General features: G+C 54.7%; 1 protein-coding gene across 7 annotated transcripts in view; it reads left to right on the top strand.

Annotated features, from left to right (window-relative positions):
* Positions 1-15,826, top strand: part of ATP2B4 (ATPase plasma membrane Ca2+ transporting 4) — an 84,569-nt gene that overhangs the window by 41,549 nt on the left and 27,194 nt on the right. For 5 of the 7 annotated variants that reach the window (XM_036909625.2, XM_036909619.2, XM_057508095.1 and 2 more), the window contains exons 3-9: positions 7,882-8,079; positions 8,681-8,938; positions 9,399-9,524; positions 9,980-10,105; positions 11,238-11,273; positions 12,829-12,990; positions 15,454-15,668. In XM_036909625.2, the coding sequence (XP_036765520.2) occupies positions 7,882-8,079; positions 8,681-8,938; positions 9,399-9,524; positions 9,980-10,105; positions 11,238-11,273; positions 12,829-12,990; positions 15,454-15,668 (1,121 nt within the window). The remainder of the gene's footprint in view (positions 1-7,881; positions 8,080-8,680; positions 8,939-9,398; positions 9,525-9,979; positions 10,106-11,237; positions 11,274-12,828; positions 12,991-15,453; positions 15,669-15,826) is intronic. The other 2 variants (XM_036909622.2, XM_036909624.2) reach the window with 1 other exon arrangement.

Here is a 15,826-nt window from a genome sequence, read left to right as displayed (position 1 = left end):
CTGGTACCGAATGACTGCCCTTTGGGCACTGCGTCCTCCTCATCGTCTCTGTTGCGCCACTCCTGTAGTTATATTGGCCTGAAAAAGAGGCCATTCCTATCACATGTTCACTGAGAAAATGCAGTCGTTTAGAAGCGACCATGCGAATTTAGGCAGGATATTTCCTTTCCTCGTTCTGTACTATTTCTGATCCCTCAGGCCAGTTGTTTTCTCTCACAAAGTGAAACTCAGGAGTCCGAATAAGCTGGAACGCGGGAAGCTCCACACAGCAGGATTCAGACTTTCCTCCCAGTTTGCCAAATCCTTTCTCAGAGCTGCTACTTCGTGGTTCCCAGAGCGTGTCCATTCCCAAAGGCCAACATAGATTCTACTTTAATGCCAACATCAGGTAACAAATGCCCTCAGATCCTGTCTCGGTCCTGCTTTCAGACCTGACAGTTGGAAGCTGCCCCTGTGAAGGCAGGCGGCGCTGCTGCTCCAGACCCCAGCCGTGCCTGCATGCCAGTACCCTGGCCATTGCCAACTCCGCTCTCCTGCTTCCTTGGATGCAAATACGTACGCTGGTTGGTTTCCATATAAGACATACCTTAGAGCTCGTCCTGGAGCTGGGGAGGCAGGGTGTCAGGAAACAACTTTTTCACAAGTAGTTTTTAGCCCCCAGTGCTAGCAGTGACTCCTTGTATGTGAGAGGAATTAAGGGACAAAGAAGTGCTCTGACGTGGGCGTCTCCCCCAGCCGAGGGTGATGCTGAGCTCTTTAGCTGGGCAAGCTGAGAGGAGAGCTTCTGTACCCAGGTGCCCTGGAGAGCTGATGCTATAAAAGGCCAACCTGTTCCCGGAAGATCGCAGCGAGGTGCCTGATAGCCTAGCATAGTTTTGTCACCCGGGGGAGTCCCCTGCAGACTAATGATAAGAATAAAGCAACTCACCTAATTCTCGAATTCTTCTGGTTGGAAACCAAGGTGAAGTAAGACTGGGGAGATTGGTACAGTGTATAAAGAAGTATGGCTTTGCCCCTTTATTTTCTATTGGCTTGATACCGCCTTTTAGAACAGATTGACAGGTTTTATTTAAACCCTCGCTACGAAGGGGTCTTATGGAAGTTGGAGTTCACAGCATTCTGACACTAACGTGGTTTCTTGATTCTAGATTTACACGATTCTAGAGGCAGGTGGGACTTAATTTGAATTCATCCTCTCTCTCTCAATCTCTCTCTTTCCAGCCAAAAGGCTTAAATGACTCACCTAAGGTCCTCCTTCCACAGCGTATAATGCAGTGGAGTATTTCTTGTTTCCTGACAGTCCATTTATGCCCTGTTGCCTCTTCTGCTGGAGCAGCAACACAGAGAATCTCAGCAGCACAGATAATTTCACAGTTGGTTTTATACTTCAGTGCCTGATAAAATGCCTGACTGTGACCCGGTGCTCATGTCACTCACCCTCTGCTTGTGCTCCTTGAGTACACGTTGCTAGTCGGAGTAAGAGCAGTGGCCCCAGTGGCCCAGAGGGGTTACGCTCCCGACTTCCTTCCACATCCTTCAGCACCGGCCAGAGACAAGGCCGAGGGTGTGCGATTTAGGGAAGGAAATTTAGGAAAACAGAAAGGGGCAGGGGAGACGCGGAAGAGGATACTTTCCCCTAAGCGACTGAGCAGTCCAGCCTGCATGGCTGCATTCAACAGAAGCAGAGAGGCGGGGGTGAGGCTCTCTGATTCCTGAGTGGGTGAATGTGCTGCCCAGGGGTTATCCATGGGGAAAAGCCAAGCACTTGGCACCCGCGGAATCCTTTTAGTTTGCTAGCTTCTTTCCTCACCCCAATCTCTTCATCCCCCTCCTTCTATTGTCTCTTCTTTGTCCACACCAGCCACTCTCTCCAGTCCCCACAGAGCAGCTGTTCAGGTGACACCTGCTAGAGGATAGGCTTTTATCTTCCGAGCGGTTTCCCATGGTGTCTCCTGGCTTCCGTGAGCAGGAGAAACCTTTGTGAGCCCAGAATGAGAGTTGCCTGTGGTTTTAGGGGAAAGAAGGAGGGTGTTTTCCTTCTTATGTCTCCCTTTGTCCCTAGGAAGAAGAGATGGTCCTAAAAGAGAGAGTCTTTGGTCTAGATGGAAGGCTGCATGAATTTCTTGTTCTCCACAGAACTTTCTTGCACTGGTCCTCAGCTATGCTACCCTATTTAAAAGGAAGAATGAGGTTTTAGAAGGAGGAGCTAGGCTGGCAATTATGGAGGTCTTGGCCCAGACCAGGAAGGGCAAGTTCAGTAGCTACTTAAAATAAATCTTCAAAACCTGGGGAAGCAGCCTAGACAGCCTGAGGGTGGGTGACTGAGAAAGGCAGAGGGGACAGGGCCCTGCCCCTGCGTCTCCGCCCCCTGCAGGGAATTCCGCTTTGCATCTTGGGAGTGCCCCGTCTGGTCTGAGTCCCGGGCCTTGGGCAGAATGAGGCCAAGAGCGGGTGAAAGCTGTGGGCCTTCTTGGCCCAGCCCAACCCCAGACTCTGCGCGCGCTTGTCCATCCAACCCCCTCCTTGCCCAGAGCTGGGCTTTGGGCTTAGCTGCCATAATGCTGCCAGGCAGGGGGCAGAGACATCTTGACGGGGCAAGTGGCTCAGTCTTCCAGAACCTGAGAGCCCTCCCTGCACTCTGCCCTCCCTCAGGCCTGGCGCCCCCGGTGCTGCTGCCCTCTGGCGGCTGGGCAGAAACTCTTAAAAGCTTTGTTTCATTTTGAACCTTGTTGTTGCCTTGCAGTGACCTGTGGGCCGGGGTGGGAAGGATGATAGTATCCCCGCCTTGGCCGAGGCTGATATTGCATCTGCCTGTGGAAGTGGCGCCTTCAGTCTTTTCATTTAGCTCTGAGGTGTGGGCCCTCAGAGTGTGACCCCCGGTGGAGGTGCGTGCATGCAGGCGGGAGAAGGTGGCTGAGCAGAGGGCAGCGGAGGGCACCCAGGGGAGCTTTCTCTGCGCCATGCCAGAGCTGGAAAGGAGACGCGCCCCAGGAAGCTGCCCACCAAAGGTATTGTGGGCCACGACTGAGGAAGGGGCATTCTCCAAGTCCGTCATCCTCCTGTAGGGAGCTCCATATGGGCTGGAAGTCCAGCAGATAGAGAGTGCATCGCCAAGCCGCGGGTGTGTTAAGGCGGTGATGCCGAAGTAGGGACTCCCTGTATCCTTGGAGGAGTGGTCTTTGATTAGCAGCAGGAGCTGGCCAAGGCCCGGTGGTCCCTACATTCATTTTCAGCTATTTCTCCCCTCGCCCCCTAATCCACAGTTTTTAAGGGAGGACTTGAAGGGCATTCTGATGTGTTCTTACATACCAAACAGGACTGCCTTCAGATCAACCCAGAGAAACCTCCCCCTAGTCCTCTCTGTATGGGAGAAGGTTTTGCTGTCTCTTTGGCAAGGTCTCGTAGGTCAGGCAGCTGGGAAGTCCCTCGTGACGCCTACCCCAGCCCCACCCTCTCTGGGGCTGAGCTGGCTCTGCTGAGGGGCACGCCCGCTGACAATCCTGGGTGTCCCAGGGAGGCTGGCTCGGCCCTTCCCTGCGTGAGTCAGGTCACAGAGGGCCGGGCTGCAGCCTCTCCTCCCGAGCCCTGGGTCCCTGCACAGGCCCACGGCAGACACACATTTCCCACTGGTGCCCATTCCATCTCCTGCCAGCCTGGGCAGCAGCCGCGTAACTCCCAGCGTGGGGTGAGGGTGGTGACTTCACAGCTGGACATTCTTGTCGCCTCTCCCAGCTCCTGTGCTTGGTCTGGTTCTTAGGGCCAGAAATGCTCATTTGGGTGGGGCTTTCTCTCACGTGTTCTTGGGGACAAGGTGTCCTCTCACCTTCCTGATGTATTTCTAGGGGAAAACCTTCTTCTGTTCCCAGCATTCTTCTCTCCTCCGCCAAGTCTTCCTTCCCCTCTTCAGGAAGCTGTGAGATTTGAGAAGCAACTGCAGAAATCAGGGACTAAAACCCTCTCCTGGGCCGGAGAAGTATTTATGTGGAATTATGGTTGCTGAGATCAGGGCCTGAGAGCCCCTTGGGGCAGGAAGAATTGGAATGGAAAGCCCCAAATTAGGGATCGGCTGAGCTCCCAGTCCCACGTGGCTTTCCCTTGCTGTGCCGCCCGTCAGCGAGGATCCCCAGTCCCACTGGCAGCAGCCCCAGCCTGCTGCTCCCGCCGCAGGGCACACTGGGGACTGGCACTGCCACTTGGCTTCTTAAGGTGGCTTTTCTAAGAGCTCAAAATGGCTTAAGGTGAAGCAGGTAGATAAGAGGTAGTGGCAAGAAGGAAGGAAGAAAGGGGGTGACTTTGAGGGAATCTGGGCAGCAAAGCCTGACCTTTTTTGTTTTCTGTAATAAATCCTGTTCCATATGCTTGGCTCCAAAAAGGCCATAATGAGCCTTTCATAGGTTGGACTCTGATGGCCTGGCATCGTCATCCCTGAGGACAGGAAGAAGACAGGATGAATTTGCCCTACTTGTGAACAGTGGGAACAGGGCTGATTTGCCTGGAGGTGCAGAGGAGAGCGGCTTGTGGGCCGGCCATGCAGTGATAGGGTGACCAATTATCCCTGTTTGCCTGGGACCCAGGGGACAGGAACTTCTGCACCAAAACCTAGAAAGTCCCAGGCCAACCAGGACTGGTGAGTCACACTAGAATGAAGCCTCTGCCAAGTGCAGCTGCCTGCACACCCCAGCGCCCCCAAGCGTGTAGGCGGGCCTCCCACTGCTTCCCGTGGGCTGGTGTAGACTCTGCCACATTCTAGCTCCAGTAGTTATATAACCCCTGCAGGCCTTAGTTTGCTTATATGTAAAGTGGGGTTAATAGTAGCTGCTGCCTAGGGTTTTGCAGCTTTTGAATGAGAAGATAGAAATGTGCCTGGTGAAGCGTCTGGCACATAGTAATTGCTTAAATGTTAGCAATCTTATTTATTACTCATTCATTCCGTTCATTCAACAAATTTGCATGCATACCACGTGCCAGGCACTGCTGTTGGCCTAAAGAACAAAGACAAAAATCCTGCCCTTGTGGAGGAGGATAGACAAACATAAACACATGTGTATCATAGACTATATTAGGGCGGAAGCCCTGCAGAGGGAACCAGTTGAGCAGGCTACAGGGAGCTGAGGGTCCTGGGGCAGGGAAGTCATAATGTTAAATATGATGGTCAGTGTAGGCCTCGCTAAGGAGGTGACAAAGACCTGAAAGAGGTGAGGGAATGAGCCCAACCTAGTGAAGAAGAATCCGAGCACAGGGACCGGCTTGGGCAGTGCCCTGAGACAGGAGTGCGTCCAGGGCACAGAACAGCAGGAAGGCCCAAGTGGCTGGACCTCACGAACGTGGAAAAAACAGCAGGAGCTAAAGGATGGACACTGGGGACTCAGAAGGGGCCTTATAAGCCATCATAAGGCCTTCAATGCCCAGTTCCACTCCAAGGAAAAGCTTCCAGAGGATTCTGAGGAGATGAGTGTCATGGGTTGGGTTTGAAAAAGATCGTCCTGGCTACTTTGTTGAGACGAGACTGAGAACAGGAAAGCAAGGGTGGAAGTGGGGGCCCAGTCAGGGGGCGGGTGTGGTCATCCAGGGCAGGGCAGTGGCGGTGTAGCCCAGGATGGTAGCAGGGGCAAACGAGAGGGGAGTGGACCCTGGTGTGCTTTGTAGGGCAAGCCCACAGGATTTGCTGACCTAACGGCTATGGAGGATGAGAGACAGAGGAGGCGGGACTGACCCGGGTACCGACAGGAGACCGGGGAGGGACGGGGCTGGCCCAGGCGGGCTGCTGTCGTTCTGGCCTCCACAGGGCCATGGGGATGTCCCTTTCGGTGACCCCTGGTGCCTCACGTCTTAGCTCGCCCTCGTAGTCATCTGCTCACCCTTGTTAAGGAGGGGATGGCATCGCCTCCCTTTGCATCGCGAGTTGCGCTCCTGGAGAAGCGTCCCCGGTAGGCCCACGAGCCGTCAGAACGCCTGTCACCCTCAAGCAGAGCCGGGCCCCCACAGCAGTCCCAGCTTGGCACAGCCTTGACGCAGCCCTGCTCTCCCTCCAGTCCCTGGGAAGAACGGACGAGGAAGGCTGCCCCCTGGCAGCCCTCGCTCTGCCTGCCGGCACCCAGAATGCTCTGCCCAGAAACACTCCTTTCCCAGGCCTTTGCTCTCCTTCCTGACTTCTCAGAGTGGCCGAGACAGGAAGCCTCTGGAAAGCAGCCCAAGTTGCCTGCAGTGCTCCAGCCAGACCTGAGCTCCCTGCTCTGTGGCGCTCAGATGGCGCCAGGGGTGGTGCCTATGTGCACTGGGAGGCTGGAGGCTGAGCAGGACCCTCAGGTGCCACGCGCCCCCACCCGCTGCTCGGCGGCTCCGTGTTCCAGCACCAGCAGGCGAACGGGGTCTCCTGCCCTGTGCATGTGGTTCACCTCCGCTGCACCCCGGGCAGAGCCCACATCTGCCTTCCCAGATCCCCGACCGTCCGGAGGACCTCTCCTGATGGTGTTTGCTTTTAGGGTGGAGAAATGGAGGCTGTCTGGGACCCTGCAGGTAATGACTCCCTTGGGTCCCTATTTTCCCATTTTCAGTAGTTTTTCCTTAGGTCTGACCCAGATCTTTCCTCTTGCCATTTAGGATCACACCCTCGGGTCCTAGTCAGTGGAAATGCAGTGCAGAGGTCATGCTGCACCCGCAACCCCCCCAGGGGAACAGCCCTTCGCCAGGACTAGGGTGCAGATCCTCAAGCTCCGTTGAATGCCCCTGTCCTCTGATTCTGACCTTCCTCACCTGCTGACCTTTCCTCAGGACAAAGGTTGCCCCACCCTGCCTGTGGGGAGCCCCTTAGAGAGCGGGGCCAGTGGCTTCAAGGCCAGAACCAGGGCCCATTGGCTGCTGTGTTTAAATAACTTGATAAATGCCAACTGGCATTAATTGAAGTTTTAGGATTTCCTCCCTGCGTTAAAATGTTACCCCCTGAGGCCCAGCAGAAGGGCCTAAATTGAAGGAAGGCATAGGAATAATTCTGCCTCTCTCCTTTCTCTCTGCAAACGTGCCTGGAATATGTGTGCACCCTTGCACAGGCATATAAGCATACGTGTTATATGTGTGCTCCCCGGGAGCATGCTGGTGATCAGGACTGTTTACTCTCTGACTTTGTGGCTTCACGCCCTCTTCTCTTTTTATTCGACTTGAATAGTAGTGCTTCTCTCGGCACCTAGCCCTCAGGCTAAATAGTACTTCTCTTAGTACTTGTCTCAGTACATAGTGTTAGTTGAATAGCAGTACCTTTTAGTGGTATGTGTGTGTGACAGAAAAGGAGGGAGGGGTATGGGTGCTGAAAGAGGGTACCACTGGAGCCTCCCAGCCTCTGCTCTGTTGATCTCCTTAAGTCACTGGAACATGAAATCAGGACAACTGGTTGGACTCTGCCTCTCAGCCTCTGTAGCATGACCTGGAGCAGATAGCTCCTTCTTCTCGTCCTGTGTGTAGGAGCCAGTAGATGGCTAACTCTTAATCTGTGTGACTTCTTACATCACCACCGGCATTTACATGTTAATGCAAGAGAAAAGTTCTCTGCCAGCCCCTGGAAATATTTTAATGTCTGTGCTCTTAGAGCTGGAGCCTGGCAGTAGTCAGTGAGGAGGAGATGAAGTCTGAGGTCGAACCCTGGACACTGTGAGGAGTGAGTGGCCCCTGTGACCCACTTGTCCCGGGTGGCCTAGGTTTAGACTGAAGATGTCACACCCTCTGAGTCCTGGGAAAATGAGGGCCGTTGGTCACCCTACCTGGATCTCATACTCGGGCAGGTGGGGAAGCAGGAGGTCTTTAAACGGGGCCTTGGAACTGCCTTCTTCTCTCATTCTCTTCCCCTTTTCTGAATCTCACCCATTTATCTCACTCCTACCTGCTTCTCAGGTCTGTCTGGGAACCCTGCAGATCTGGAGAAACGTAAGCACGTGTTTGGACAGAACTTGATCCCCCCAAAAAAGGCCAAGACCTTCTTAGAATTAGTGTGGGAAGCCCTTCAAGATGTCACACTCATCATCCTGGAGATCGCCGCCATCATCTCCCTGGTCCTGTCCTTCTACCGCCCCCCTGGTGAAGAGAATGAACGTGAGTCTTGGCAGCCCAGCGCGCCCCATTCTGGGTCCTTCCCACCACCCCTCCTGAGCGCCTGGTCCTGGTGGCCTAGACACCCACCCCCATTATCCAGGCTGGGGTCTCCCAAGGAAATCAACAAGTAGCTAGTACGCTCTTTTTCTGCCCCAACCTGATTCCAGGGTCTTTCTCCTCTTCTCCTTCGAGCCCTTATTCAGAATGTCCTGAATCCACTACCTTTGCCCAGCTAATGAAGCCCTTCTTCTCAGAGTGCCCCCCACCACTCGTCCGGCATCCCGGGAAGCAGCAACAGGAGCCTGACCGTGCTGAGAATCATGAGGCCTTCCCGGGCGACTTGCCTGTAATTCGCATCGGCATCTTTGCTGAGCTATTTGCTTCTTCTGGGTCCTCTCGAACAGTTGTATCGGCGGTGCAGTGATGCCGATCCTGCTGTCCTCCGGTGTCCTCAGAGGAAAGCCCTCTGCCCAAGAGTTTTATTTTCTGTTATACTTTATCCCTGACTTTCCATCCTGGGGAATTGCAGAAATACCTCCTCATTTCTAATGTCAACCAAAGCCCCGAGCCGACCCTTTCTTTCTCTCCTTTCCCTGGCTAGAGTGTGGCCTACCTGTAAGTAGCCCTGAGGACGAAGGGGAGGCAGAGGCCGGCTGGATTGAGGGGGCAGCCATCCTGTTCTCGGTGATCATCGTGGTGCTAGTGACCGCCTTCAATGATTGGAGCAAAGAGAAGCAATTCCGGGGGCTACAGAACCGCATAGAAAAGGAACAGAAATTCTCCGTTATCCGAAATGGTCACATCATTCAGCTCCCGGTGGCTGAGATCGTGGTGGGTGACATCGCCCAAATCAAATACGGTAAGAGCTTCCTGGTTCTTGTACCTATTCCACCTTCCCTATTTGAGAGCTGGGTCCTTTGGTATAGGGAGCTGGGAATTGCTGAGAACCCAAAAACATATGACCCCAGGTTATTTTAGCATCTAAGTGAGAGTTTTAGGACACTGTGGCAAAGAATTTCAAAGAAAGGAGTAATAGACACTCTCCCAAAAGATTGTCACTCTCGTACCTTCTGTGCCTTAGGGTGAAAAGTGTGTAATATGAAGGCCGCAGGAAGGGATTCAGGGATCAGTGACTGAATGGATAATGCCTGGGAAGGAGTCTTGGCCCAGGTTGTCAGAGCTGGAGTTGTCCCTCAGAGGTTCTCCGGATCCTCCTGGGGTCACTGCCCTACAGGCAGAGCTGTGGAGGCAGCCCGCAGATGGGGCTGGCTGGTCTTCCCCAGGTTCTCACCTGTCGCCCCTCCCCCGCTGCACACTAGGTGACCTGCTGCCCGCAGATGGGATCCTGATCCAGGGGAATGATCTCAAGATTGACGAGAGCTCCCTCACCGGGGAGTCAGACCATGTCAAGAAGTCCCTGGAAAGAGACCCCATGCTGCTCTCGGGTATGGCCTCTGGCTGCCCCCATTCCCATTCTACCCCCCCACCCGGACAACACACCGCAGAGCCCCGATCCAGGCCTGGCTCTCTCCTCTGGCCCTGGCCCTTCTCCTTCCCCTGGGTTCACCTGGAGCAACCGCTGATTAGTGGGCTCAGCACAAGGCCATCAGGCAACCCGAAGAGGCTCTCTTTGCAGCAAGTGCTGCAGCGGCCGTGCAAGGGCCCTGCTGGCCGGGGCGGGGGCGGGCCTTACCCCGAAGCAGTTACACGCATTTTCCTCCTCACCTGCCAATCCGCTTGGTCTACTTTAAATGGGCCCAGCTCCTGACCTTTTCCTCTCTGTGGTGTGTATCATCGTCATGGGGGAGGGAAGAAAAGGGACTGTTTTCTACGTGTGTTTCACACCAAAACATGTCTGGGTATAAAAACACCACCACTCCCATGGTCTCCTTTCTCATAGGGACCCATGTCATGGAAGGTTCTGGCCGGATGGTGGTGACTGCCGTGGGTGTCAACTCCCAAACTGGAATCATCTTTACCCTCTTGGGGGCCAGTGAGGGGGAAGAAGAGGAGAAGAAGAAGAAAGGTAAGGGGCATTCAGGATGAAAGTCTCTGCCTTCCCATCCGCGTGGACAAACCAGGAAGCAGGGGGGCAGAGCCGGATGGAACGCCCGGTCAGAAGAAGCTGCCGGTGAAGAGTAGACATCCAGACCCCTTGCTGAAAGCAAGATGTCAACCCTGGCGCCCCAGGGTGCTCTGATGCAAACCACATCCTGGCCGTCGGCTCCCCAGTCAGGCTGCACTTGAGCTCGAGTCCTGTGTGTGTCGGTGGGCTGCGCAGGGCTGGGTTCCCAAGCTCGCCCAGGTGAGCGGATGCGGCGGTCCGATGCTCCCCGTGGAACCCTCCAAGCCCTGCCCCTTTCTTCGTCAAGCACGGGGACCAGATGAGCAAAGGGGAAGGGGCAGGGAAACTGGCCAGGAGGGGAAGCTGGAGTGCTGCTGAGGCCAAGGGCGGCCAGTGGAGGAGAGACACGGTGGGAGGGTGGGGACAGAGAGGCAGTGTCGGCCCCTCGTCAGCCCTGTCTTTAACAGTTGCTTGTTCCTAAAGGAAGGAGAAATAAGGTGAGCGAGAAAAAGATCCTAAAACTAATCTACACCTTCCCCTAACCGTTTCTTCTGCCCTTAGAGGAGAGAAGGGTGTCTTCCATTTGGCCGAGGACCATCTTGTACTGTTGCGTAGGGGGCATTTGTGAGAACAGAACCAAACACGTTCTCTCGGGAGCTCTTGCTCTTTGGGCAGCTGCCTGCAGGTGCATAAGGACTCGCTGCTGAATCGGCGTGGAGACGCCCTCCAGGCAGAAATAGTTCCAACCGCTTGCTTCCTACCCCCACCCCACTTCTCCAAGTGCTGTGACTTGGGTCAGGAGCACCCCCTCCCTGCCCCCCCCCCAGCAGCAGCCAAGCTCCAGGAGACAGCAGCTCAGGGGTGGGTGTGCACTCACCTCGTGAGCCGTCCTGGCCACATCCCGAGGATCCATGCGAGCCCCTGACGGGTGCACGTAGGCAGAGACGTGAGCTTCCTTCACATCCCCTGCCGAGCAGCTCGACCCCTTTGCTGTCGCCCTTTTGGGCTCCGAGCAGGACACCACACTGGATACCTGATCTCTTAATAGTCACTATGGGTCTCCACCCCACTTTTTTCTTTCTTGTTCAAACAGGTAAAAAACAAGGAGTCCCTGAAAATCGCAACAAAGGTAACCTTTCCACCCACTCATTTACCATCTCTACCTGCCCACACTCAAACCAGACCTCTCCGGGCCATCTGCCTTCTCCCTTTTCCTCTCCATAAATCTGTTATCTGCTGCTGAGGCCCAGATGCCTCATCCCGAGGAAGGTGCAGAGATTTGGGGGTGGGCTCAAGTCCCAATCCCAGTCTAAGATGGGACAACAGCGCCCCCTGCTGTTGGCTCCCGGAACCTCACGTCAAGGTTTCTCTTGGGGGGGCGTGTGGGGTTGCTCTCCTCTTCCCAGGGTGCTCTTTGCTTCACCGCCCTGGGCCCCGGATTAAGCACTAATGGCCATCGGTGTCCGGGCTGGAAGACTTCAGGGTCCTCACGGTGGAGGGGTTGGGGTGGGCAGTCCCTGCACCCTCCTCTCGCCAGCTTCCTCACTGGTGTCGTCTTCTGATCTGGATTCCTTCTCTGCTGTCTTGCAGGGGTGGTTGGAGAGAGCCCTTTCTCCGCACCGCTTCCCCACCTCTCTCTTCGTTCTCTCCACAGTCTGTTTTCTTCCTCCTTATCTGATGTGTGTCTCTTTTTTGGTGGCTGTGTTTACATTACATCTCTGTCTTGTTTGTGAGTCTGACAGCAGAGACATTTATCAGGAAGGGCTTCCTAAGCACAGGGGCTGAGCTCTGCAGGGGCGAAGTTGGGGGGATATTGGGAACCTGTGAGAACTGTTGTCTGGAGGGAGCTCCGAGAAATATTTTTCCCTTTGTAACCTACATCATAGTAGTCTTTAGAAATAAAGTCATCACATCGGAGAACCAGAGCTCCTCAGAAATAATTCTTTAATTTTAGGTCTCTTTAAACTCTTCTTTTTAAGGCAAAATGGATATGTCTATCTTTATCCCTGCTTTCTCTTATTCCAGGGGACCCCTCATGCCAGCATCTTTCCTGTCCCCTAAAAGACTTGACACTAGGTCCCACTCTGTACTTCCTACCTTTGTCAGGCAGAGGAAAAAGGGGGTGTCCTTCACCTGTCATTCAATCCATATAAGAAGGAACTGGAAAATACCCTGTGTCTGAGGCCTGTGTTTCTTCCCTGATGGTCTAGAAAGGGAGAGAGATAAACCTTTGAACAGAGCACATTAGGACCCTTATGCTCTAGGGACATCTGCCAGCTTTCCCCTTTCAACCCCTTTCTGCAATAAAGACTCGCTATTTTAAGCACTGAATTCCAGGAAGGATGGTTATTGGTAATAGAGCCTAGTGGCACGACTGATCCTCTTGCTGGAATAAACCTGGCTCAAGGCTCTGAGGTGGTGCCAGGAAGCTGCCACCGAAAAGGCAGCCCATACCCCAACAGGGCCCTGTTCCAACTGCAGTTGCTAGCATATCATTCTGAAAGCCCTGGTAGAGGGTTGAAGGCAAATTCCCTGTCTGGCACGGGGTAAAGGTGGTCAGAACTGACGTCAGGGGTCCGAGGTGTATTCCAAAAAGGAGACAGTGGGTTTTCGGTTTCCACCTGCCTTGCAGCTGGTGCCTCTGCCTCCCCCGCTCACCTGTCCCATTTGTGTGTGCACCCCAGCAAAGACTCAGGACGGAGTGGCCCTAGAAATCCAGCCGCTCAACAGCCAGGAGGGAATCGACAGTGAGGAAAAGGAGAAAAAGGTGACCAAGCTACCCAAAAAGGAGAAGTCGGTGCTGCAGGGCAAGCTGACGCGCTTGGCTGTTCAGATCGGGAAAGCGGGTGAGTAGGGCGGCAGCTCCTGCTTGCCGCCGCCTATCGTCCCCGCCGCCTGTCATCCCTGCTGCTTTACCTGACTTCCTTCTGCACCAGCCAGGTTTGGCAGAAAGAGGCGAAAATTTATGAGTGGCTGACGCAGTCTAGGTAGCTGTGTGCCTGTCTCCGCCACCCTTTGGCCACCCCCTAGGCTTTTTCAGAGAGAAATGTTTTCCTCTGTGTGAGGGTTAAATAAAGGCCCTGAGGTCTCTCATCCAGACGAATGGGTAGCCAGGAACTTTTATCACACAGGGGAGATTTGCATCAGCGACAAGGCAGACTTTAGTAACTACTTGCCTGTCACCTACTGGCGTATAAATTCCTTTCGGGTACAGAAAGAGGGCTGGCGCTGTTTGCTGCAGGCGATTCCCTAGCACGGTAGTAGCATCTGGCCCAGCACAGGCAGTAAATTCAAAATGAAGACTGGAAGAACAAGGAGGACGGTGGTTCGAGAGGCTCTTTCCAGAGGCAGGTCACGAAAGGTGCCCTTACGTAGCGGAGGGGAAGCGGCCCCTCTAAGCTCGCCTCCACATTGGAGGGGTGGCGCAACAGGGTGCGCAGGGAAGGTGGCTCCTCCATGGCAGGGTGCCGTCCCTGACCGCTGTTCGTTGCCCGACCTGCTGCTCTGCTCACCACAGGCAGTCTGGTCCAGCCCATTCCGTGCCTCCCGTGTGCCCGGGATCTTGTTGCCGACACTGGCTCAAGGCTCTGGGGCGGAGCCTGATGTTCTGGGTCACGAAGGAGCCCCGAGGCGATGCGCGTGCTGCTCGCCCGCCAGGCACACGCCTAGCAGCAAGTCCCTGCTGCCCCTGCCGCAGCCACTAACCGATTGTTGGGCTGTTTCCATTTAAATCCATTAAAACTGAAGTACAGTTAAGCATTCAGTTCCTTGGTCATGTTGGCCTTATTTCGGTGGGTACGATAACCACAAGTGGTAGGAGCTACCGTAGAGGACGATGCAGATACTGAACCCCGGAGAGCGTTAGCCTGGCCTCTCCACTCAGTCCCGGCACCCGGCTCTGGCAGCCCTAAAATCTCTCGAATGTGTACCGTACACGGATGCGATGAACTGCAAGGGTGGAATCGGGTTATTGAACCCAGCTCACAGGTTTGAAATTGAACAGACTCTTCCCAACCCCTCCCTCCTCTTGTCCTAAACCCTGCCTGTTCGGTAGGGAGCACAGGCATCCCCTGGCTGACTGCTGGTCTCCTCTGTTGCTTCATTGTACACGTCAAGCGAGGCCAGGACTGGGGTGAAAAAGGGAGGTGCCTTGCCTTACCCTGAGAGTGAGCGCCCCCTTACATTTTGCGCCTAGATGCCTTGATTGCCCCTCCATATCCCTGACCCGGATGAAGGAAAGCACAAAAGAATATGCTTTCACTGATCCAGTCACCTCTAGCTTTGCTCTGATTCCCCTGAATCATCAGGCCCTCGGGGAAAGCAAAGACCCAAACCAGACTCTGGGTGGAAGCAGGGCTCTTCCCACAGAAGGTACAGGTGTGCCCAGATGTTGATCCCCTCAGCCCTGGCAGCACCCGGGACAGTTGGCACCCCCAAGCCTGGTGTTTTCTGACCCTGAGCAGAGCCTGCATTTGCCGCCATGTGTAGGGTAGCCACCATCCCAGTTTGCTTGGGACTTTTTCGATCTTAGCACTGAAAGCCCCCCATCCCAGGGAACTGGGCGGTCTCAGCAAACCAGGGGGGCTGGGCTCCCTGCCCGTGTCCCTGTCAGACCTCTCTGTGCCTTAGCGTCCTTGGGAGACGGGAGAAGAGCAGTCACTCATCTCACAGGGCTGCTGGGATAATTAAATGAGTCCATATGCGTGAGGTGCTTGTCAGACCCCTAGCGAGCTCTGATAAATATCTGTTGTTATTGTCATCCTCTGTCTATACCACGTCAGGAGAAAGGCTGGGGAACGTGTTCCAAGTGCCAGGCATGTAGAAGATGCTAACACCATGGGGACATTACTGTGGGCAAGTCGTGTACTGCCCAACATCCTCAGGCCACTGGGGGGGAAACCCACATTGATGAACTACTTGGAAATAGGCAAATGCAGTCACTTCATTGTGCACCGAGGGAAGAGGGTAGATCTGAGATAGAATCCCAGAACACTGTTTCGGAAAACGAGGCCACCCCCATCTGTGAATGTGGAAACAGGCTCAGAAGGGTCAGAGACTCATGCAACCCCACGAGTTATTATCGCGGTGCTGGGATGAGAGCTCGAGTCTTTGGAACGCGAAACCAGGTCGTTTCCCCTATGCTGTGATGTACGAGCAACAGAGGAAGGGAGAGAGGATTTTGGTATGACGTCCTGGGGACAGTGGTTTTTCAGATCGGAAGCAAAGGCTGTGACTTAGGCCGGTGCGTGCTGGCGAGGGCCCTAGGCATGCCCGTGAGCCTGGGTTCCCGTGCCTCGCTTCCCTGGCAGGTCTGATCATGTCCGCCATCACGGTCCTCATCCTGATTCTGTACTTTGTGATCGACAACTTCGTGATACACCGCAGGCCGTGGCTGCCTGAGTGCACACCCATCTACATCCAGTACTTCGTCAAGTTCTTCATCATCGGCATCACCGTCCTCGTGGTGGCCGTGCCAGAGGGGCTGCCGCTGGCTGTCACCATCTCACTGGCCTACTCCGTGAAGGTGAGGCTGGCCGCTGCCGTCGGTGCTGTTAGGACAGAGACGGGCAGGGAGGGTGCCGCAGGGCCTCTGCAGGAAGGACAGGCCATTGTCCCTCCTCCACTCTGCGTGGTGCCTCACAAGGGCAGAAGCTCTGGCACCGTGGAAGGGCCACCCTGATG

The sequence above is a fragment of the Manis pentadactyla genome, chromosome 9, assembly GCF_030020395.1.
Source record: "Manis pentadactyla isolate mManPen7 chromosome 9, mManPen7.hap1, whole genome shotgun sequence".
Lineage (NCBI taxonomy): Eukaryota > Metazoa > Chordata > Mammalia > Pholidota > Manidae > Manis > Manis pentadactyla.
This window is presented reverse-complemented; position numbering and strand designations above follow the sequence as displayed.